Source organism: Drosophila arizonae, chromosome 2 (assembly GCF_054131065.1).
Source record: "Drosophila arizonae isolate 15081-1271.41 chromosome 2, UAZ_ARI_1.0, whole genome shotgun sequence".
Taxonomy (NCBI): domain Eukaryota; kingdom Metazoa; phylum Arthropoda; class Insecta; order Diptera; family Drosophilidae; genus Drosophila; species Drosophila arizonae.
The window spans coordinates 24,773,393-24,798,701 of NC_142922.1; the positions used below are offsets into that span (position 1 = coordinate 24,773,393).

A 25,309-nucleotide genomic window follows, 5' to 3' on the forward strand; every position below is an offset into this window, starting at 1 on the left:
CTCGACTGACTCTGCTGACACTCGGTGATTTACACGCTGTGCGCTGGCTGCCTGGCTGCTTGTTGTTTGTTGTTTCACTTGGCACTTGGCAGCACGATCACTCCACGCTCCATGTGCACGTTCACGTTCACGTTCACGTTTTCTTTTTCATCTACGTTCGGTGCTTGGACTTTGACACGCACAAGACTCTTTGAGCTGGCGTTGGGCATTGCCTGTGACACGCACGGAGCACCAATCAGTGTTAGTGGGGTCCGAGCCGGGTCACAATTCATTTGCATCAATTGTCGTCTAAGGCCACTCACACATATACTGGACGAGCTGTCGAGTATTCGTAATTCTGTTCGCACGCGTACGCTGCGCGCTTGCCATTGGCCGCGCGTCCGTTCCACACGAGTCTTAGTCGCAAACTGTTCTGTCCTTACGCCTGCTGCCTTCGTGTATCCTGCCAGCCGACCATTCGGCTCGCATCGGCAGTGTGTCGCTCGTGTCGGCCGCTCGGCACGAGAGGTGCGCTCGTGCCTTGGAGCGGAGAGCCGTCGCGTTTGGCGCCAAAATCTGTTGTGTGTAGACTTGGCCTCAGTGGCTCCCAAACTGTGCGTGCCGTAGGAGACTACGGCGAATGCCGACTCGCAACTTGACATCTATGTTTATAAAGTAAGTAGCACAATTATGTTAAGCATGCTTAGCATGCAAAACTGACAATTCTTTCAGCGAGTCCACAGTGCGTTGATTGCACGGCACTTGAACGGAACGCGAATTCAATTGCGATTCGATTTCCCGCTTTATGTCGAATCCCATCAATTAGGGCCAGAGCCAAGTGGAAGTGAGCAGCGAGTGCGCTAATTTGCAATGCTCATGAATCAATTACAATTACGAGTCGCTGCTCTCGAATGTGTGTCAAGTGGTGCAATCAACAAATCCCCAGCCCACCTCCATCCACACAGGTGGCAGAGTGGAGACTATGCAACCGGAGTGAGCACGGCAGAGAGTGAGAGCGAGAGAAAGACAGCCGTAAAGAGCGAGAGAGCGGCGCTGCAATTATCCGTTTTGTTTTGATATCGCATTCGTAGCGTAGGCCGCACAGTTAGAAAGAAAGCTTTCCGTGTTGGCCTAGGCAAGTAAAGCTCACGACGGCCGCCGCGATGCGTGGCAGTGTCCAATAAAAGTTACGTATACGCCGCGACTGCCCGCAGCGTTCGACTGGTGCGACGCAAGCCTTGCGGTAATTGGACAAAAATGTAGGAGCCGCAACGTCGTAGGTGCTGCGCGCCTCTGGCGCTTGCCACCTTCCGCGTGCAACCTGCAGCCGTTTTGTGCTCGAGCAGCAGCGACCCATAAAACAATGAGCTCGAGTCTGCCTTGGGGCGCGAAGGGGGGCTCGGGCCGGCATTCAGAAATGGACTCAAGACTTGAGGACTAGAGGACGCTGGCACGCGGCATGTCAACGTGTCGCCAACGCAATAAATCCATAAAGCCCGCCCGGCCGTTGAACGCACGACTGAGCAGCCGGCGCTGACCCACCCAGCCGGCCGCAACCCACTCGTGTTTCATAATGACGCATAGTTGCACGTAGCAATCGGATTTGCTTTTCGGCAGGCACATGAGGGCACGCAATTATTATCGCACGAAATCAAAGTATTGCCAGCTACCCAGCCGCCTCCTTTTGAGGCCGGCCCAACCCTACCCCAAGGGGCGAAGGCACGCCACCGACTGGGGCATTAACGACTTCCTCTCGACTACGATTCGCCCATTTGTGAATCCGAACTCGGCCACAATATCAGTTATAATTATTTTAATACAATTATAATAAAGATATAATTAGCCAGCGAGCCAAGCGGCCGAAGTACTCACGATAGTTGAGGCAAGGTGTGCACGATGAAAAGCTGCCGGACTTACCTGTAAGGAAACAATAAAACATTCATTTAATTACGAAACTTCTGAAACGTTTTTGAGCATATATTAAATATATTTAATGTATTTTTATTGTAATTCTTAAGACCAAAATTTATTTAATTTCACGTAATATACTTAAAGCTATAAGCTCATAGAAGCTAAATAAAGCTCTTCGTTAAAAGATTTATGTGGAATCAGAACACAATCAAACATTCTCATCGTGCTCTACTTGCATATCGCAGTAATTTAAAACTTGAGATGGGAGAGGGGAGAAGCTTAGCATGCTTACTAGAATATTAAATAATAGTTATTAAATAATAATAATAATAATAATAATAATAATAATAATAATAATAATAATAATAATAATAATAATAATAATAATAATTATAATAATAATAATAATAATAATAATAATAATAATAATAATAATAAGTTTAATTATAATATTTGGCAAGAATTCTTTATGATTTCATAGAGATCAAGATTAAAGTTCTTTAAGCAAAATTGGCGCGGAAAACGAAAATACGTCTTTGTTTTAGAGGCGAACATCAAAGGAAAGGCAACAAAATAAGAATCACACACACCAGCACAGTAGGTGGAGCAGCAGGAGGAGATAAAACAAAAGCGAGCAAGAGAAGAAAACTTCAATCGATTGTGTAGAAAAATAAAACAAATTCGTGTAATAAACAAAAGTGAACAAAGTGAATGCAGAGACATCCTGTAAAACCAGAGCAGAGCTTGCCACACATACACACACACGCATACACACATATACGCACAACTACAAGCAGCTGAGTGCAAAATTTTGGGTGCTTTGATGTACAAAACACGGTGCTCTGCTTTGTGCGGTGCAGGTGGCACCACAGCCGCCCCATGGCAACGCGGGCCAAACAGCTGCTGAAATTGAATTTGGAGCCGGGCTGGGAGCAGACACAACAGGACGTCGAGCCACAGATGAATACGTGAGAATTGCTTATTTTGCGCGAAATTAAAAAACATCAGAGGCAAGCCACACTCGCACACGGACAACGTCACAGACACGTAGCACACACACACTCACACGCACACATACAAATAGGTAGCTGCATTTCTTGGCGCTTGAAGCAGAAATCTTAACGCAACTGTGACAGTTGCAGGCACTTGAGCGCCCACTTGCCCCGCGCTCCAATGGGCAGCGGTTTGTTGCCCTGCAGAAGGCGCATAATTAGAAGCAGCAGCGAGGCAGACAGTGGTGCAGGCAGTGGTGCAGGCAGTGGTGCAGGCAGTGGGGCAGGCAGTTAGGCAAGCAGCGTGGCCAGCCACTTGGAGTAAGGCGCGCGCGCCAACAACCAGGAAGCCGTGACAACAATGCGTATCCATGTCAGCGCCAGTCAAGACAATTGCACTCAGTCACTCAGTCACTTAGTCAAGTGAAGCAAAACTTTAACATTTGCCAAGCCATCCGGTGCTCAGCTAATTGACGCGTAGCCAGCCCACAGTCCATAGCTCCAGCTCCTAACACACCATCAAAATCCGAGCACATTTAAGACCTTTTCTTTGGGTGATGCATCAAATTATGTGTATGTATGTGTGTGTGTGTGTGTGTGTGTGTGAGGTGTATGGTGAAAATGTTAATTTCCAGCAATAAACACTCGCATACACGCACACACACACGAGCTGCCTGATGAAAGGGACATACAAGGCAAATTGTGTGCACTTGGGCCAGGTACAAGTCGAGCCACTCAAACGAACACCTTTCAATAAGGGCGACTCATCAGAAGCCGGTCCGGTCGGAGTCAACCGGCTGAAAGGTAACATTGGGCAATTTCTTTCGGAACTATGCAGCGAACGGCTACGGTCAGAGGACACGTATAATGGAGCGCCTGTTAGTTGCCTCAAAAAGGCAGCCCGACTATGGAGTTAACAACAACAACAACAACAACAGCAAAATACAACCCTTTGCGTATACGCTATATAAACACACACAAAAGCACACACACTCTCAAACTCACACACGTGCTGTAGGGACATGCGACCGGAAGAAACCTAAGCACAAAATTCATTTAAATAAAATTTTAATCGCATTGTTCAAGGAGCCCGGGCAGGTGAAATTGTTGCTAAAAAGGTTCAATTCACTGGGGGCAAATGGTCTATTGAATAATTTTGATAGACTAATGAGCTGCCGGTCTATTCAAGTGTAAGCACACGTTCGCAATTATGCGAGCGAACTTTTGAAATGGATGCCAATGAGACTTGTTGAAAATTTAACTTAATTACGGAATGAAAAGTTTTTTTCAATAAAATAAAATAAGGAAAACTTTGAATAGAGTCAATTTAAGTATTATAATATGTAAAGCATGAATACAATTATTCGAAAGCACATTAAAGCATTGTATATATGGCTGGAAAGTTCTCTTTAGCTTGCCTGTATAATTTCTGTAACAACTATTATTCAAGAACATTACAATTTGTACTATGTATTTATTTATATATCTTCTTAATTTGAAACAAGTTGTATACCATTCATTATAAATCGTAAAAATCGAAATTGATTTGCAAAAGCTTATTACAGCTTTGCTTGGCTTACCCTTAAAGCTCCAACTAATTAAGACAATGCCTATAATGTTTTCAACACTTTTCTGAGAGATTAATGCGCTTGATAAGCCATTGTCATCGCTCGCCGTGGCCAATAAAGCTGTATTGTGTGTTGCTCAAATTGCACCAGGCAGGTTTATGGGAAATGGTAGAAGAACAGTTATTTGTACCTGTACAGCTCTTCACACATTCATCCGGAGAGATGCACACACAGACACACAGAGAAACAGTCAGCCAGGCAGCCAGGCAGCCACTTGGGTCGGGTCTGTGGATCGCGCTTGGGGTAAATTACTTGACAGAACGCATGAATTCAAAACATTTGCCAACACCAAAAGCCGTCAGTTTCAGGCCGGGCCGTACCCAGGCCATGACGGAGCAACTCTAGCGTACACACACAGACACAGACACACGCACACAAATACACACAAAAGAGTCGGGCGTCAGGGCTGTCTAGTCGCTTTGTCTGTAACTGTGACTGTGACGAAGTGTTGTCTGCATCTCTATTTGTGTGTGTGTGTACATGTGTGTGTGTGTTGTCTGCTTCCGTTCATAACTCGACTCGACTCGACTCGACTCGACTCGCCTCGACTCTTGTCGCCTCAAGTTGACTTGACGGACGTGGCTTATTGTTTCATTTTGGGCTGCCGTCTGCGTTTATGACTGAAAACGCATACAATAGCAATTTATCATGACTTAATTGTGTGTGTGCGTATCGGTCTGCATATGTGTGTGTGTGTTCAGTGTACTTGTCAGTGGCATGTCAAGAAAACTTAAATGTACTTAGTTTGCTGCACGTTCGAGCTGGGGCCAATTCCGCTTTCGCTTTTCATCTGCCAGCCACTGTCTGCCCTTCGCTCTTTGGGTCCCCTTAAGCCTATTGCAATTTAGTTGCGGCTGACAATTGACAAAAACTTGGATTGACACTTTCCATATTCTCGGGGCTCTATTTCACATTTTAGCGGCATATTTCATGCACGCGGATAAAAAGCTATTAGGAGCGTACAGAAAAAGAGAGAGAGAGAGAGAGAGAGAGAGAGCACCAGCCAACGACAGCTGTCTTCAGCTGCAGACCCAGTGCATAAATCTTGCGCCTGAAATGTCAGCCAAGGCACAAGGACACTGAAAAGGACGAGCGGGTCACAAAAACAGAGAAAAGAAGAAGAGAGAAAAAAACGTCGTGCTGTGATAAAATATCGCCGCATGCAGCTTTTATATGGAACTGTAACTGTAACGCTCTCCGCTGGCAACTGTCTGGCATTTCTTAAGCCTGCAGATTAACTCGGCCTCGTCGCGGGGTCTCTTCAATTGTTGGTGGCGCCACGCCCCGCCACGCTGCGCCTCTCTGCGCCTCGGCTCGTCTCGCGGTTTTTGGCCTCGTCAAGTCAAATTGCAAATTGCATATTCAAATGCGCGCGGCTTTTTCTAGTCAGCGGCTGTCTCTTGTACAAATAGCAAAGATTTGCGCATGCAGCGCAAAAATAAATGCAAATGGAAAATGGGAGAAGTAAGAGGGGAGAGGGGAGCTATGAGATGGGAGACGGGAGATGGTAGCCGGGAAACGGGCAAATGGAAAATGGCAAATGGAAAATACTTGACAGGCGCAGCGCAAATGTTTTGCTCCTAAATTGAAATTAAATTCGCTTCGCTGTAGCCCCGAAGGCAGCGCTGCACAATCATATGCAACTGCTTACATGTCTCATATCTGAGATCTGACCCCAAAAACACAAATGCAAATGTCTTGCAAGCGCCCTTTGTTGCTAGCTAACGTCTTGGCTGCTCAGAAAGAAATGTACCCAAAAAGCAGGAAAGCCGAAAGCCTCAGTCCCAGTTCCAGCCCCAGTCCCAACCCCAACCCCAGCTGCAGCCACAGCCACAGCCGAAGGCGACCAACAGACAGCAGACAGCCGACACTAATGCTGATATGACTTCATCTTCAAAAGGCGACATGGCAGCCGCAGCAGCAGCAGGATTAAGCGCTGAAGTTGCAGCACGAGGAGCAGGAGCAGGTGGAGCGGGCATAGGTGCAGCAGCGTTTGCGCAATATGTGGGCGGTATTTGTAGGACTCGGTGTTTGTGCGGCTGCTGCATGGAGTGTACGCTAATGATTCTACTCATTTTCGTGCTCCCAGTCAATTTAATATTCTCAGCGGCAACAACAACAACAGCAACTACGACAAGGATAACAAGTTGGGCTAGCTAAGAAGGCTGGCTGCGGCAAAAGGCAATGCCAGCACCTATTTAAGTTCCAGTTTTCGGTTGCGGATGCAGTTCGCCGAGTCGACTCAAGTGGAGTCGAGTCGAGTCGAGTCGGGGCGAGTCGGTGCGAGCCGAGCGAGTCGAGTCGACTCCTGTGCTGCCAACCACTAAACCACTGATGACAACTTAAGAATGTCATTAAATTCTCATACAGAACACAAAAGCTGCATGTGCTTCATGGCGAAAGAATTGCCACGAGGATTTTAGGGACAATTTAAGTAGCACGGATTTAGAGACAGCTTCACCGCCCGCAACTACAACAACAAATTACAACACAGCAGCGGCAGCAGCAGCGACAGCAGCAACAACAACATCAGCATCAGCTGCAACGACAACGTTGACAACATGAAGAAACATGAAGATGCGGCCCACTAACAACAGCCACAACAACAACAATAACAGCAAGGGGAACAACTACAAATGCAACCGAAAGAACAAGCAAGAACAAGAGCAGCCGCAGAAGAAGGATGCGGCATGTTGCATGTGGAATAGCAAGCAGTTGTCTAAGGCCGAGTCTCTGCTGCCCTCGCCCCAATGGGACCGTAAGGAAAGTAAAAAAATAGGAGTATTGTGCTTTTAAGTGCTCAACTTACAGATACTCTGTAGTGAGGTCTAAGCGGCTCTTGCTTGGGAAAGTTTTTAGTTATATATATATATATATATATATATTATTTTTCTTTTCTTTTTATAAATTTAGTGATCTTGAGACTACATAAGTAGGAGGTGTGAGAATAGTAGCTCTGTATAAACCAGAAGACAGTCTAAGCTCTGATTGATTCTTAGTTCAGATTGAACCTACTTGTGTACAGCTTTGTATATCTGATCTTTGGTTAATATGATCTGCAGACAGGAGAAATGGACCTACATATACAAATGTATGTAGACATGACTCGATGCATACTTTGTACATACTCAATATGCTGCCTTTTAAACACCTTCAGCGCGTACAGGGTATACACAAAAATGAACTCAAAGCAAAGGCACAAACTAAGAGTGAAAAAAAGAATTGCTTGCACCAGGCTATGCAGAAGAAATGAAAGCAAAAAGGAGAAAAAGAAGAGAATGGAGAAAAGAAACGTATTGCTGCGGGATTCTTTCTTTGCGCTTGCGTTTCTGATGCAACTTTTTCCAAGCGTCTTCCTTGCGATATGTGCAACGCATTTGCATTTGCATTCAAAAAGTCTATTTGCCGTGCAATTGCAACAATGCTGTGCGGTCGTAATTGCATGTGTCTAACTGTGTGAGTGTGTGCGCGTGTGCTTGTGTGCGAGTGTGACTGAGCATGTCCTAGCTTCAGCTTCCACTCATTCTCCCTGCCCTGTGCTTCTTGTTGTCGCTCGCCTTTGGGCGCAAAGGAAAACAAATGAGTGGCGGCTGCCTCCTGCGAGTGTGGCATGCATGAGGCTGCGCCCACCCAGACAGCCAGCCAGCCAGACAGACAGCCAGCCGGCTTATTTAGTATGCAAGTTTGTGGGCGACATCAACTAACCAAAATTACATGTATGCACACACACACACACACACAATCAAACATTTACACACGCTCAGCATGGTTCATCCGCATTTTTTTTTTGTATATTTTCATTCGGCTTTGGCCACACGAGTCTTAAATGCTGTCAGCAATTTAATAATTTGCTCCATATGGCAAGTAAGTTAAGTGACTTGAAATGAACACAAGAAGTCTATAAATGTGTCAAAATAATTCGATTCAATTGCTGATGTCGAAAACAATACAAGTTAATTCTCATTAATGAATAAATGTGATCTAATAAATCAATTTGAATTGCAAGCTTCAATTATTCATGGAAATTCACTTTAGTTTTATGAGCTTAATAAAGATACAAAGAAGATGAGAATTGTGCTTAAGGTTGACAGACTTATATTAGAATATCAAAACAAATAAATAATGCAAAGCGAAGACAAACACACTCTCTGATGGCAACGACACAGCCAAAGGAAATGTGGTCAGGACAGCTTGCAGGATGTGGCCAGAGTCGGAGTTGCAATCGAGAGACATTACTTGGTAATTTTTATTTGCTTAGACGATAAGCATAAGCTGGCAATTGCAGCTGCAGTGCAACGCATGTCAAATGGAATACAAGCCAAAGGAAGGCTCCTGTCACAGGACTTGCACACATCGAACACTTATTGACGACAGCCCACAAAGTCAATGCGTGACAGCGGGCATTTATATTAGACATTAAAAGGAAGCTGTGCAACACATTTCAAATGCTCAGCATGTCGCACTGTAGCAGCAGGAGTAAATGCAGGAGCAGGAGCTGGAGCAGGAGCTGGAGCAGGAGCTGGAGCAGGAGCAGGAACAAGATGCTGTCTCAAGCAGCTGTAGCAGCGGATGCTGGATATCTAACCGACGGCTGCCATTGTTGATTGCGCATAAAAATATTTATAAAATGCAGATTGCAAATGTGAAATGTGATGCATCCCAGAGAGATCTCCAGATAATGCCATGTGGCTAGCTGCTCCTGTGCCTTGGCTGCCTGCAACTGCTACTGCTACTACTCCTGCTCCTGCTCCTGCTGTTTGTATTTGTAAACGTTTATTTATTTATGCATATTGATTAGATGTGCCTGGAATGGACGCAACGAGTTGTTGGCCACGCCCTGGGCCTAACGATACATTCCGGTATTGTTACCGCAGCGATTGCCAATGTAATTGAAGCCACACATACACACACATACAAACACATGCACACACACACATGAAGACACTTGAAGATAAATGCTTGTGTAGGGCCTGCGGCAGTGGCAGCGTCAATAGCCATGTTTTTGTTTTCCTTCTGCCTGTTCGCAACGCGATTTTCATTTTATTTCGTAACAGCATTTTCTGAATTTTTTTTTTTTTTTTTTCTTGTTTTCTTCATTTCACACATGATTTCTGATTGCCAGCCTAATGCGTCGACAACGACAACTGCGGGAGCCAGCGGCAGCGGCAGTGGCAGTGGCAGGAGTAGGAACTCGACTTGGGGCAGGAGGAGGCGAGTGCGGCTGCGGCTGCGGCTGAGACTCACTAAAAGCGAAAAGCTCAAGAAATACGTGAAACCAGATAAACGAAAGTGAAAGCAGCTAAAAAAAAAAATTGCATGTAATGAATAAATTTGGAGTCAAACAGGTGAATGGGGGCAGCAATTGGGCGGCGTGTGGGGGCGTGGCAAACGCGGTGAAAATGAGCCAGGAAAAACGTGTAATGGAATTGCTGTTGCGTTGAATTTTTCAATTTCATTCAATTTAGAGCCAACGACGCTGATGCCACAGCAGCACACGCAGGAAATTTTTAAAGTGGTGGAGTGCTGCGGTCTGATGGTGCACGGATGAGATGGTGGGCGGGGCGGCTCTAAAGTTTCCAACGGAAATGTAGCAATTTGTATGCTGTGCCTAAACGAATTTTAACGATATGTGAAATGATATATATATATATATTCGACTTGGGCACTGATCAAAATTGTATGTACGCTTTGTGGGGCAGACAGAGAGAGAGAGAGAGAGGGGAGAGTAGTCCAAGGCACGCCTCAAGCACACCTCCTACCCACACACACACACATTCACACGTGTATCTATGTGCGTTTGCGGTTCTTTACGTAATTTCACCTTTCGGCAAATTGCCCGACCAAAAGCTCATTAAAAAGTCAACGTATGGCTCCGAGGCTCTTAAACTTGTAATGCCATAGAGCTGCGGGACGTGGTGTGGGCAGTGAGGGCAGCGTGGCTGTCGAGGAGGGCGAGAGGGTGGCGCATTGCCATAGTATGGCCAGCCAATTCACACAACATACTCTGGCAACGCCGCTGCGTGACAGCCACAAACAAGCTGGCAGCTCAAATGGGCTTAAGACGAGCACAAGGACGAGCCCAGCAGCGGCGGGACAAATGCGACAGCATGTTGCCCATGGACACGGCATCCAGCGCCCTGCTGCGGGTGGCGGGTGTGGGTGGCAGGCATTGGGCGCGCCAGCAGCAGCGGGGGCAACTTTGTTTTTGCTTTGAGTTGTCGCCACAAACTGCAAAGTGTCAACAACTTGTAATCACCAGCGCAGGCTGGCAGGTAGCCGAGCGCAGACGGACGGGGCGATGTGGGGCGGGGCACGGTGTCGGCCTGCAGCCTACACTCGGTCACATTTTAACACCTGCTCGTTATCAACTTTTGCTCGCTGTGCAAAAACAAAAACCAGAGCTGCATAGTAAAAAAAATAAAAAAGAAGCCAGTTGCAATACCAAAAACTTTGCTTTCTGGCTATGCCATACATATTATATATATAAATATATATACCACACTCATACATACCCATACATATAAGTATGTAGTTTTTTTGGTTACTTTCTGGCTTTGGCCCAAAAGCTGTCAGGCCCGTCCAGAATTATGTCAAAGTTTGTGGCACACGAAAAATGAGCAGAAACCGAAGGCCATGTAAAAACTGCATAAAACAAATGCCATAAAGTTAGAGTGTAGGAGGCGCTAGGTGGTGGGCGTGGCGGCTCATTAGTGCTGTCAGCTGCGACTCCGAAAAAGGCAAACGTGGTAACCCTGTCATTGGCATGCGGTCTAGGCTCAACACTCGCCCACACACAATTTTCACACCTTTTCGAAACACAAAATGTTTAAACATTCTGTTGACAGTACGAGAATGTCCTAATATTGAATCACATTCCATGGCTACATATCAATCGGAATTCATTTGAGTTGAATTTAATTATAGAAAACGGAGTGCTTTAGTAAAGATCATAAACAAATATCGTTGAATAGGAAGAAAATCAAATAAATTCATACGTTTCTTAATATGACATGCATCCTCTAAAATACACATGCAGGAATGTTAGCATGCGCATGTCCAAACCTTATTGTATTTATGTCTGCTTGTAGCCAAATGTAATGCAGAAATTACTATGAATAATAATAAAAAAGGCCTTAATTTAACGAAGTTTTATTGGTTGGCTAAGTTACTAACTTTATATTTAGCATTATAATATCACACGTTCAAGGAATCAGACACAATTAAATCATTCTCTTATATTTACTTATATTTAATCAAATATTAACTTTTATATATATATATATATATATATATATATATATATATATATATATATATATATATATATATTTATTTTATGCGCTGAATCTGTACAATGCAAGTATAGTACCTTAACAACACAATTTAATTTTTTAATTTGAATGCCCCCTCGAAGCACTTAAATATATATTACGCATCGATCGAACAATTTCACTAGTTTTCCAGCTCAGAAATGCGATACGAAAAGAGATTGTGTAATTCAGCGAAATTATTTGCAAAGAATGTGGGAACTGGAATGGGACATAGATAAATTAGGTTGGCCAGGCCTGAAGCCGCTGCCCTTTCTTTGCTTCTCTGCTGCAGACTTTAGAGTGTAAAATGAAAACGAGAACGAAATCGAATCGAGTTTTATCTGCTTAGCATATTTGGCGGTGGCAACAACAAAGGGCGCAAACGACTGCCGAGGGATGCCCCTGCGAAAGGCATAAAACAATTTAGATTCAATGCGAGGGATATGCGTTCCACTATAGCCAAGGATATATCGAAGGATATACAATATACGAAATTCGATATGCATACGCCGTGGAGGCCGTGGAGCGGCGATAAATGTGCAAATTTCCTCAGCGCTCGACTGATTAAATGCCACTGAAAACATAAATTGCTACTGAAAACAACATTAGCCGAGGGCGGCACACAAACGTACACGCACACATACACAAAGCCTCGCACGCACACACATTGAAATACGTACGAAGCCGCCTTTGACCTTAATTTGAATAAATACTCCAACATATTCGTACACGCAGAGATTAGGCGTCTGGAAAACTACGTCGTGAATGGTAAATCGGCTCTTGGTGGGCTTTTCGGCTCGTAGTTTGGCAGGAAGCGACTTCAAAGCAATTATTATTACCATGTTTGACGTTGCCCTGTCCCTGTCTCTGTCCCTGTCCCTGGTTGTGGCTCCTTCCTTCGGTGTTGCCGTTGCTGTTGCCTTTGCCCTTGCTGCTGCCACTAATTACTTGGCACACAAAACGCAAATGCCAACTAAACAATGCGTTACGCATACGCCGAGTCGCTGCTTTAGCCACGGCTGCCGGCATCGACTCGAAATGTCTTCATAATACTATTAATGGGAAAATGAAAAATGCAAACGGAATTGACGAAAAAAAAGCCAAGCCACGCCCATTGGTCAACCAGCCTGACAGCCCGCCTCGACCTCGGCCACCTCAGTTGTCTGCTTTGATTAATGGACGGCCATTTCGGGCATCGAGAGCTGGCCTCCGGTCATGTCCTGAGCGAACAGACGTCAAACGTCGAACGTTTTATTCGCTGAAAGTCGAGACGAAAGTGTCGAAAAGTGAGCAATCACTGCGAGTGTGACGCGTCCAGCGACGAGCACGCAATTTACTTATTACCCATTAATGGCCAAACAGCAGAAGCAACAACAACAGCAACAAGAACAACTACTACAAGAGGTGCCACAGCACGCCAGCTGGTTGAGAATGTCAGAAAACGTGTTGAGCAATCGATCAAAGCCGCAATGAAGTGAGCTGAATGAAGGCCGCATCGGCTAAATCGGGCGCTTCATTAAACGCGACGGAGGATGACAAATCATGTCGTTGACAATGCGCGCACAGGACGACAGGACGGCAGGACAACAGTCAACAATGACGCAAGGACATTGAAGTAAAGTGACGCCTCGACTGCTCACCGCCTCGACTGCTCACCGCCTCGACTGCTCACCTGCTCGCCTGCTCACCTGCTCGCCTGCTCACCTGTTCGCCTGCCGGATGACGGAGCTGTTCAGAAGCGCAGTAAATAATATTTTAAGTGCGTAGCTCCAGACAAATTTCAAATCACAATCTCATGCATAGTCGAGCCGAGCCGAGCTGAGTCGCCTCGAGCCAGCCAAGAATTGTTCGGCCGCACGCAAATATAATTAAGCGCAACACAAACGCACGAGTAATAAAAAAAAAATACATATACATATATATGCTGAAGGCCCAACACGCCAACCCAATCCAAACGCTTGCAGCCGACTTCCGGCGCCCGCAGACGACAACTGGGCGGAGTCGACATTTATTGCTTGAGTCGAGTGACACTTGGCTAAAGCTGAGCAAGCAGATTAGATTAATCAAGGCCAATAAATGCAATGAATATGGAGCTTTGTGAAATGGAAATGAGATTAGCTTTAAAGATGAAATGCTTGAACAGTCTGCATGGTATTTGGGATGGGTTGATATAGAGGATTTGTAATGGTAGATATATAGCTAAGAGCTGAGCTTAAACTCTAAAACAACGTTGCTGCATTCATGATTTATTTCATAAAAATATAAGTCGTAAGTTAGTTAACATATAAATAGACATAGAGAACTTTATGAGAGCTCATTCAGTTAAAGCTAATTGCTTACATTAGCTTGCAAAGTATATGCTTTTACATAAAATTCATAATTAAGTTGATAGCTTCAATCCAAAGTCTTGAAGCTACTGTCATTAGCTCCGTCGACTTTTTCGTTAGCTTTGCATTGCGTGGTCTTCGTGCATTATTCAAGTGCGGCTGCAATTGTCGCCCAGGCTGCCTTCTGCACTTAAGTGCATTCTCGAATATTTCACTGTGCCACAATCGAAATGCTCAGCCCCCGCAATTAAAAAATCGGTATGCCTCAGCGAAATCATGTCATAAACGTCAATGGGGCACAGCAGGCTCAAGACGCGACAGAGAGTTGCCTCATACAAGGCAGTGCATTGAACTGCAGCGCGTGCTACGGCTGGGGGCAACTTTAAGGATCCGAAAACTTGGCGTACATTGACCAGCCCCGAGGAGCAAACAAATATTGCCTATCATTATATTTTATGAACTTTGGCGGCGCAGTGTGCGCGAAATGGCCTTCGCGGAGGCTGCCAAGCAGATGCCGCCAGAGTGTGCCGCGTTTTTCAGTGCGTAGGCTTTAAAGATGCCCCCCACACACACACACCTACAGAAGCAGGATGAGAGAGTAAAAAGAGACAGGCTCGAAGTTTGCCAAGGGCTACTACCCCGTTAGAGGGAAGGGCTGGGCTCACAAGCTTAAGCAAATTGCCATAATGAACCCTTTTTCAGTCTCTTGGCTGGCAGGCAGGCGGGCAGGCGGGGAGGCGGGCAGGCTGGCTTGACGCCTTGCCAATTTGATGTAGGCATGCCAGCTTGCCAAAGAAAATGTACCCCCTTCTCCCTCCACACACACATACATACATACATACATACATACATACATATATACATACGTATAGACTGGATGCGTTTGCCTTTTCGGCGTTAAAATGAAATCTATAAAAATAAGTGTGGCATGTTCTACGCCATTTCTCTTTTCTGTGTTTTTTTTTTTTTTTTTTTTTCTCCTCTTTTTTTGTATTTGGTTGCTCAAGCTGTTGTGGGCCCTTGTAAGTATGTGCGTTGGGGTTTAGCATTGGTTGTTGTTGGGGCCAACAGCCGGGGCTGCCTCGGCATTTAACCAGCTCACTTTTGGGTTATTAAATGATGAAGCAGTTTGCCGTTAATGACTGCCAACGCTCGCATCGAGCCCTTTTTGCTGTCGGAGGAGACTCTGCTCGGTCGATGGGGTCGGCCAGCTCGTTGGGGTTTATTGAGCCTCTAAAACGTTACCAGTTGCCAGTTAAGAGCAAAGCGAGAAAAGGGGGTGAGAGAGAGAGAGAGAGAGAGAGAGAGAGAGGGAGAGTCGCTGCTGTCTTGGCCTCAACTTGTCTGCCATGTCAGTTTGTTTAATGAGGGTAAAATTAGCGCTGTCTCAAGCTTATTAGCCCCACTTGAGACTTTGGTTAATGCCGTTCAGTTTATTGCACGGCTTGCCGTCGATACGCTCTCAATTTAAAGCGACTTAATTATTTTGATTTATCCCGGACTGCCTTTACCACAACTATGGCCAATTGCATAAGGCCGAGCAATTGATTTGGCTTCTGGCTAACATAAATGAAATGGATCAAGCGCGCGCTCAAGGGATTGCCAGCTAGCTGGACAGCATTTGCATTCGATAAGCTTTGACAATCAATTTCTGCCACTTGATTCATCGAGGTCTCCGTCTCCATCTCCATCTCCGTCTCATTCCCCCTACCCAAGGCCCAAGGTAATGACGTGCACTTTGATTTGCGTGAGCCATAAGGGTCAGAATGTTGACTTCGAATTGCGCATACGCCCGGCCAGCCGAACAGCCTAGCAGTCGAGCAGTCGAGCAGCCAGCACGCAAATGTGGCGAGTGTGCTTAATTTCTGGGCATACCTTTTGGAAACAGCGAGGCGCAAGAAATCACAAAAACAAACTAAGCAGCCCCCTCTATTCCCACACCTGGCCCTTGCTTGGCGCCAACACACGCTTTATATGCAAATAAAGCTAAGGACGAAGGCGCCACTTGACCACTTGCTGGCGACTTGCCGGAGCGTGCTGTGATTCCCACACGCGACTCCGACTCCGACTCCTTCGCCTACTTCGACTGCGATTGTGACTCCCGGAGGTGTGTTTGCAAAGACTGGATGCGGCTAGGTGGCTTAGTGGCTCAGTGCTTGAGTGGGTGCCCAGGCTCTTTGTATATTGTAATAATTCCGCAAGGGCTTTCACGAATATGCATGAATGTATGTGTGGATGTGTGTGGCTGGCTTGATTGTTGTGGCAGGTGACTTTGTGACTCGGCGATTTTGTTGCTTTTGCTGCTTAATAAGAAACTAACGTCACGCAATATAATTAAGATAAACATAATTATAGTTTGCTGTTTGCTGTTGACTTTTTCTATTTTTCCACCCCTTGTGTGACTTTCCATTCTAATTTTTAATGGCAGCGCTGTAAAAGTTATGCTGCTGACAATAATAACGTATTCTGCTGCAGTAACTCTTATTCAAATGTGCCAATTAATTGGATTTAATGTTTGACTTATGAGTGGAAACGGTTGGGTTATTTAAATATTGAATCTAATGGTACTTATTATATAATTATATTCATTACATGTTATATAAAATATTTTATTGCTCGATATACCATAAAACAATCTGTAGAGCACAATCGTATGGAAATTATTTGAACTTCCCATCTACGTTAGATAACAGAAAAAGCTCTATCGATAAGTTTTCATATATCGACGGTGCATTAGATTCAACCGCATCAGTTTCGTTAAGCTTAAACTTAAATGTCCTTTAGCTCAGCCACAAACCAAGAGGAAATTACTGAATCGGTTAAGTTCGTTCACTTCAATTATCATTCGTTCTATAGGTGGATTCGTCAAATATTTTAGTTGCGTTAAGTACAACATTCGTTCGTTTCGTTAAGCAAAGTTTAGCAACCACGTTTCAATGAAAACTTCAAAGTATTTATCAAAGTTAGGAGACCACTGCGGTTGATGAGCTTGCTAAAAAGCTCTGTGAGGTTGCTGCCAAGGGTAAGTGTGCAGTTGTCGAGCCACTCGTCACACAGTGCACTCACAACCTGCGCAGCTAATTAAATTTCGAATGGCAATTTGCAAATGGAATATTTTCGAATAAAATAATACAAAAATTTACTCTAAATGAATTTCACAGTCACAAATTCAATTAAATAACCGCCTGTCACAGGTTTTATTCGTCTTAATAAGCAAAAAAATGTTCGCGCTCAAAACGTTTTCTGATTTCTGGCAAATTTGATTAATTAATTGGTCGCACATTTCGCATGCCGAATTTTAATTAAAGAACCGTCATTAATAATGCAAATGGGTTGGACAAAAAAAATAACCGGATACGCAACTCACCTAAATAAAAAATACCAATAATGAAAGTAATCGGCTTCAACATCTTGTCATCGGCTGTTGCGCAATCGGCGTCCAGTAGACAGGTGCAGGTACTTCCCCTCACCTGTGAATACATAGATAAACGGTAGAACATAATGTTAATAAGTAAATTAACATGTATGAAACGCATGCAGCAGCTGCTACTGTCCGCATAACTTATAACTGAAAATAAATATTTACAATTCGCATCTGTGCAACCAAATGGAAATAGATGAAATTAAAAAAATAAATAATTATTTTTTATGTACATTATAAAACAAGAAACCCTAAAAAAGATAACAATAAATCTATTTTAGTCCGTTTTGTTTCTTTATTTTTATTTATTTATTTTTTTTTTTTTTTTTTCAAGTTAATTGCAAAACTAACAAGGAAGAAGGCTCTACTCGAGGCTGCTCGACTAGGAGATACCCTGAACCCTCCAAGCTGATATTCAAATCATTCTGCTCTGGTGAAGGTGGTGAAGAGAGAGGGAGAGAGACTAAATTCTTTATTAGGAGTGGGGGTAAATTACAATAAAAATCGAAATTCTATGAAATGCATATAAATCTACATTAAAATTTAGAAGCTCTCTCTATAAATGTGTAGGAGATATAAGAAAATAACTAATATTAGACAATTGATTTCTAATTGATAACAAAATAACGGACTGAGTTATCGATTTTTAAGATAAACTCTATATCCGCGCTGTTTATACGGATATTTAAAAAGAAAGCATTTAGCTATTATATATTCTGACATACGGACAGGGCTAAATCGACTCAGCTCGTCGCCTTGATCAATAATATATGTATATACTTTATGGGATCTTCCACGCCTCCTTCTGCCTGTTACATACATTTCATGAAATCCATATACCCTGATTTCCCATTTTCAATGGCTTCAGGGTATAAAAAGTCAAACTGACAAATGCATCAGAAATTATGCGCATTTTAAGCAGACAAATGCCAAACAGTCGAGTTGCACGAGCCACTTCAAAGTGCAACAGAGCAAATGACTATGCAACATTGCATCAAAATACGAGCAATTCTATTTTAGTTTATTTTCTGTATGTATGAAAATAATTCATAAATGAAAATAAATATAAATATTTAGATGAAGCAAGTTTATAAAAACACATTTTAGTTTTGCGAATAAACAAGTCAAACTAAATTATTTTAAAAAGTTTCTGAAACTATATGTATGTATATGTTGGAAAATATATTATTTTTGGCTGGGTAAAGGAAACAAAATTTATAAGTCTTTTGAACTTCCCAAAAAAATTTATAGTTTCGATTTGTGCAATGTTCCATGCCACTGTCTGCATGTCCTTTATTGCACTTGTGAGGCTATTGGCATGGAATTTGAATCATATATATTGCATATAGAAATATATATACACAGAAATCTGGTAAAAGTTGCATCTCTGTTTTACAGCTAATTAGAGTCAAAAAACAAAGGACTAAAAATCAAAAAGACTATTAATGATAATAAAAAAAAAAAAATAGATATTTTGCGAATTCATGCTGCTTCTTCATTATTATAATATTTTATAGTTCCTTAAAACATAAAGATTTTCAATTCACTAATTAGGCTTTGTGACAATAAAATATTCAAATGTTTCGAATTGCTAATACCCAATTAACATGCTGAACATGTTTAGAATTCCATTAACAATTAATTTTTCCTGGTAAATCTCACAAGCTCAGTTCAAGTAAGCATGTATGTTTCCATTTGCGTATGTCTGGTATTTATAAAAGAAGCGTAGGCAAATCGGAAGCTCGTCTACCCACTAGAGTACTCTGACTTCTGCTGCTTTAAAATTGCCTTGATTTATGCATTAGATATCACAAGCTGTCCATTGAAATCTCGCATACCTTTGGGTTGTGCCATATAATACTTTAGAGATTAAATCATTTGCATAATTAATTCCCAGCTTGACTGGCATTTGGTATTTGTATAACTTATGGCGCCGCTTTATTGATTATTGAATCCTTCAAATTGCTTTTATTAATGCTAATGAATACAGTAAACTGAAAACCTCTCCCCGCCCCGCTATACACTTAACCGAAACTGAAGCCGTCAAATGCCGCAGGAATGCGATGCCTGCGGGCAGCAGCAAAATATGCAATTTGGCCATAATTAATGCACATTCACCATGCACATTAATGTTCAATATTCAGTTACAATGCAGAACAAGGTCGAATTCACGGTGAAAAACAAATTGGCTCGAACCGAGGCAGCATTAGTTTGGGCGCTGCCAATGTGGAGTGAACCTAGAATACTCGAAATTTGAGTACATTAAAGTTATATCCCAATTATTCACAATGGACTCTCGCATACCCCGGGGCCTGGGGCTGTGCATCTCTGAGTGCGTAAGAGTTTCCACACAGCCGAGCGCATTAATTTGAACGAACCCTTCACCATGCATCGCCCGCCCGCGCAACGGACTCGGCTATAATAACACCCAATTAATCTTGCCTTTTCGCACATTTACAACCAGCTCAACTCAGCTCAGCGCGACTCAACTCTTTGCCTGCTCCAGCTTATGGTTGATGGGCAGCACTAAAACTGCAAAGAGAAAATCACATTTTTATGCACAGCCCAGAGTGGGTCGCATTGGCGTCTCATAAATTAGCATTTAATACGCGCATGGCCACGAGCTAATTCCCACCCCTCATGCAGGCACCATAATGGGCCCTATGGCCCAGGCCAGCTGCTTGCCACAGACAATAATAAATAAGTTTTACATAAATCTGTTGTTAGAGCTACACGCGCAAGGCACGGTACAAGCTACAGCAAGAGCTAGACAGAGAGAGTATGAGAGAGAGAGAAAGAGAGATAGAGAGAGAACTAAGTCTGCCGCATGCCACAAGTGGAGCCGACTTCAAGTTGTAAACAAATTATATTTCACATTTGCCAGAGATGAGTAGAAGAGGAACAACAACAACTGCATATACGCCCCGTGCCGGCAGTTGAAGCCACTGCAAGGTGTACAACAAATTTAAAGCAGTTCGTAAATCACATAGCTTCTCATATGTAGCAAAATTATCAAGAGAATAAATGAGTGCATACGAATGTAAATGTAATGTGAGGAGTACTCTGTGTTTATTACTTATTCTGATATATCTGAAATATGAGAATTCTTTTCTACTTCATTTCAGTGATAACCTAAAAATTGTTTTTTTTAATATACAAAGTAAATTGATTAATGCGACTATCAAATTTATGTAATTCTCGACCCTCTCTTTCTCACTCTTTGTTCTATCGATAAAAACCAAAAATTTAAGCCCAGTGTTGCCATGAAATTGGACAAACACACTTTTAATCAAATATAAACTAGAAGCGCATAAAAGCTGATTATAAAGCAAACATTATTTGATAGGTACAACAAAAGCAAGAGGTATTTATATATGAGATGAAGTATTTGCCCTAGAAAATACCTTTTCAAGTTGGGCTCTTCTCGCATGTATTTTAATCGCCGAGATCCAACAAAAAGTGTCAAGGTAGCCCAGTGGCCCAACAGGAATACGAAAGTAGCTTTGCACACAAACACACACACACACACACACACTCAAATATGGGCACACACACACACAAGCAACTGCGTCGTGCTGTGCGCTCGACCTTATTGAATTATCACGCTCGGTTTGCACTTTGGTTTTCGCCAAATTCAAATGAGCGCAAATTGATTTGAAATTGTCCTTGCATGAATGCATAGCATGTGTGTGTGTAAGTGTAAATGCATGCATGTGTAGGTATTTAGGAATGTCCGAGTGTCTGTGTGGCTGTGTGTGTGTGTGTGTTTATTCAATCAAATCGAAATGCATTTATGGCACTGCGTAAATCAATTTGACTGTAAGCGCTGCCTAATGCATAAACCATGTTAGCAAACGTTTAAAATTTTGAGCGACAGCAACAGCAACAACAACAGCTAAATATTCAGAGTTGCAATAAAATGACGTGAGCGCCCCACAGATTTCTATATCGAAAATATAACAGCCAGTTTGTACATCATCGCAGTGGAGCCTCGCTGGCTATTGGCAGTTAACTATTTCGGTTCAATTTGCGGTTCTATTACCAAAAGCCATTGGCACATGCTCGGGTCCAGGCAGAAGCAAGTCATAGCCATCAAAGACTCTCGTCGTGTGTGTGTGTGTGTGTGTGTGTGGGACCACTCGTATCGCACGCATCAGTGGCGCACTCACGTAGCCAATGCCATTTTTGGTTGCCCAAAAATACGCCCCCATATGCCAATTTGTGCTGTGTTGACGGAGTGGGATGGTGGGGCGAGTGGCATAGTTGGGTGGATGTCGCATGGCAGCTACGTGCAGGGCACACGCCCACTGGAATGCATACAGGCCGTCAAGCAGAAAAACTATCTATGCCGCAGAAAGAGTCCTTTTGCAACCTATGGGGACGACGAGGATGTAGCTGTGGCTGTGGCTGTGGCTGTGGCTGTGGCTACGGCTGAGGATGTGGCTGCGGCTGCGGCTTGTATTAGGTATACAGCATCTACGTGCCACTAGCCGAACAGCTGCGTCGGCAACTGGATTCAGCGGCGGCAACGTGCCCTGCCTGTTGTGCCAGCGGCCTGGCAACAGCAGCAGCAACAGCGAGACCATCACGTATACGCGGAGTTGGCGCTCACATGGCTGCCAAATGAACTCAAGCATTTAAATTCAACATTAATTGGATTAAGTCTGCAGTCGGCTTTGCTCTGCCACAAGGCAGCCAGGGTGCACGACACTTGACTTGGATACCAGCAAGCACACACATACACACGCACACATGCATATTAAATCTATTTATTTGGTTAACATTATTGCATATGTGCTTATTCAATTAGCAACTAAATTTAGCAACTAAATATATATATTTCTGCTTTGCCATATATCCATCAAACTGTAATTAAATGCCAACTGCTCATAATTAGCCAAAAATCTAATTAATAGTTGAGCACAATAATAATTTCCAATCAAATATGCGAGCTATACATACCACAGCTCCACAGCAGCTCTTCAATTCCACTTCAGAGTCTAAATCCGTGAGGGCGAAACGAGAACTGCAAAGTGCTTGGTGATCCAATCTAGGCAAATGACGTGTGTACAATGTGAACGACTTTACCCCAAAATCAAATAATCAGAAATTTTCAATAGCGAATACTGCGTAGGCAGTGGAATATAGGCTACCAGAAACTTTACACAAATTGACAAGGAGATACTCTTCGCTGAAACAGTATTGAAAATAACTTAGACTTTCCAATTATGTTGGGATATTATTGAATATCATAAAGAATAAAAATGTTTGTGAAAATGAAAATATAATAATAATAAAATAATTAAATAAATTTAAATAAATAATAATTAATAATTTTATTACTTTTTTGAACCTAGATTTTATACCATATTTACTGCTAATATTCGCTAAATCTTTCACAATCAATGCTTCATTTTGGCAAGCCTAGTACTAGCTAGATTCGGCTAGATATATTTATAGTAAAACTAAACTAAATGGAGTCATTAACAAGGCTCAATGCCAAGCAATTGCAAGCAATTCAGTGCTCAAGCAGATCTTAATGTTTCCTCTTCTTCTATTATCGCTGCTTGTATATAGTCATCTGCCTCTATCAGCTGGGCTTATATAGTCGTCTCTCTCAATCGCACAATTTTGCATTCCTTTTGATATACAATATATGCATGTGCAGGGTATATAAAACTAGGCCAACAACTTTTATGGGTATTGTGGCAAAAATTAGCTTGCCAAAATGCCAGCGTGTGCTGCTTACGTATGTATGTATGCGCGTGCTTGTGTGGGTGCGAGCTGCGAGTTGCCCAAATAGCAGCACGTAAACAACAGGGCGTATGATGAACCGCCCCCTGATCCCGCGCTGTACAACTGACGGAAACTTTACAACTTGTTGTTTTTTTTTTTTCGATTTTCTTTTTGGTTGTGTTTTTTCCGTCGCTCTTTGGCACGCTCCTTTGCCGTGTTGATTCGATTAAAACGTCAACAGCAGCAGTAGTGGCAACAACAGCAGCAGCAGCAGCAGCAGCAGCAAATGACAGCAAAAACAATTCACAGACGCCCCCAATTCACAGCATATAAGGATGTGCGTGTGTCTATGTATGTGTGTGTGTTTCACAGTCTGTGTAGGCGAGTGTGGGCTTTTGGCCTTGTCATATCCATCTCGATGCCTCGCAAACTTGTCACACCACATTTTATTTGACTTGTATTTTGCCATCATTTGCTGAATGTTGTCGTTGTTGTTGTCTTTTCAACGCACTGCTAGGCCCCAAACGAAGCACCCCACCAGCACCCGCACCCCACCAGCACCCGCACTCCACCAGCACCCGCACTCCGTTTACCATGTGGCTGGGTTATGCATGTATATGACAGCCTTTTTGACATTTTGTTGTAGCCGCAGGGCATAGGTCGAGGCAGGGCAGGACAATGTTCTCGTCCTGTCATGTCGTTTGATCTTTTATTGCGTTTGTTTTACGAGCCGCCGTAAATCCCCTTTAAATTGCAAATTCTTTATGCTCGAATTTTCAGCTACCCTCGCAGCACCTAATCCATTCGCACTTTGTGTCTGTGTGTGCCTCTGTGTGTGTAGGTGTGCGTGCGCGTGCTGTATTTGTATTTGTATTTGTATTTGCTTTGCGCTTTCATCGAAAGTGAAAGCTTAATTTTGCCCATTACAGCTGCCACGCCCACATCATGCCCCCAGCCACGCCGGCTTTATGGGCATGCGTTCGCATTGAAGAATTTGTCACTCTGGCGGATGCGTGATAAAAATTTATTGAATCGAAAACAATAAATATTTGATTTGATTCATTTCACATTGCGACACTCCATTGTGCGTCTGTGTGTGTAGCTGCATGTGAGTGTGTGTGGAGGTGTAGGGGTATTTGTGACTGCGCCACTTATCATTGATTTCAATTGATTTCGTGCCGTGTCCAGTGAGGAAATTGAAAAATAAAGAATTTTATGGGCTCAGACTGAGCCATAAGCCCACAAAAACAAATTAATTAAAATGGGATAAGATAAGATTCGTTAAGGCGGCAGAGAAACATCCTTAAAGCTAAGGCAAGAAGAAAACATTTATATTTGAGGATTCAATATTATTTGGCGAACCAGAAGTCTCACGTTTACTAAACTGAGATGAAGAAGTCATGTTTTAAATATGATTTCACTTCATCGATAAGGAACACGTTCAATAAGAACTGAGCTCTTTGCTGACAGCATATATAATTCACTCTCTGTCTGTGACCTGTAGTCCACACTCACAGTGGGATCAGAAGTACATGAACTGTAAATGTACTATAGAAATAAGATCCACATTTGTAGTGTTCTCTCGCTCTCCCATTCTCATCACTCAAACTGCTCTTGCTGTAGCCTGCAGTCCACAAGCATAAAAGGCGTATGTGTTGTCTGTGTATTCTGTAGTTGAACTACTCCATTTTCACGGAATTAGGATCCAATCTCGCTCTCTCTCTCTCTATAATTGACATTACCACTGTGGTTAGTGACATTACGTAGTCTACTGTAGCCTACAGTCCACAAGCATAAAAGCAGCCACATATAATATGTTCCTCAGTAGACGCAATACTCATCTCTCTCTCTCTCTCTCTCTCACTCTCAGTCACATCACTCAAGCTACTCGCTCTGTGTTTTAGTTACAAGCTTATTTTTCCAGTGGTCTCTCCTTCGTTCACTCTACTCCAGCGTTCGCTTTATGCCTTTGCCATACGCATAACCTAGTCCAAGCGCCCGAATT

General features: G+C 43.2%; 1 protein-coding gene and 1 long non-coding RNA gene across 12 annotated transcripts in view; one reads left to right on the forward strand and one right to left on the reverse strand.

Annotated features, from left to right (window-relative positions):
* The window catches only part of Gfrl (Glial cell line-derived neurotrophic family receptor-like), a 109,822-nt gene that overhangs the window by 71,002 nt on the left and 13,511 nt on the right, over nucleotides 1-25,309 (reverse strand). For 8 of the 11 annotated variants that reach the window (XM_089462621.1, XM_089462620.1, XM_089462618.1 and 5 more), the window contains exons 1-2: nucleotides 17,515-17,617; nucleotides 303-1,896 (exon numbers count right to left, since the gene is read on the reverse strand). Coding sequence is in view for 1 of the 11 variants with exons in the window: in XM_018019290.2 (XP_017874779.1) it covers nucleotides 17,515-17,557 (43 nt within the window). In the remaining 10 variants the exon portion in view is untranslated. The other 3 variants (XM_089462623.1, XM_089462622.1, XM_018019290.2) reach the window with 2 other exon arrangements.
* LOC149270614 (uncharacterized) lies at nucleotides 8,420-9,856 on the forward strand. Its single transcript, XR_016269850.1, has 2 exons — nucleotides 8,420-8,749; nucleotides 9,633-9,856. It is a non-coding gene; the product is annotated as an uncharacterized LOC149270614 (long non-coding RNA).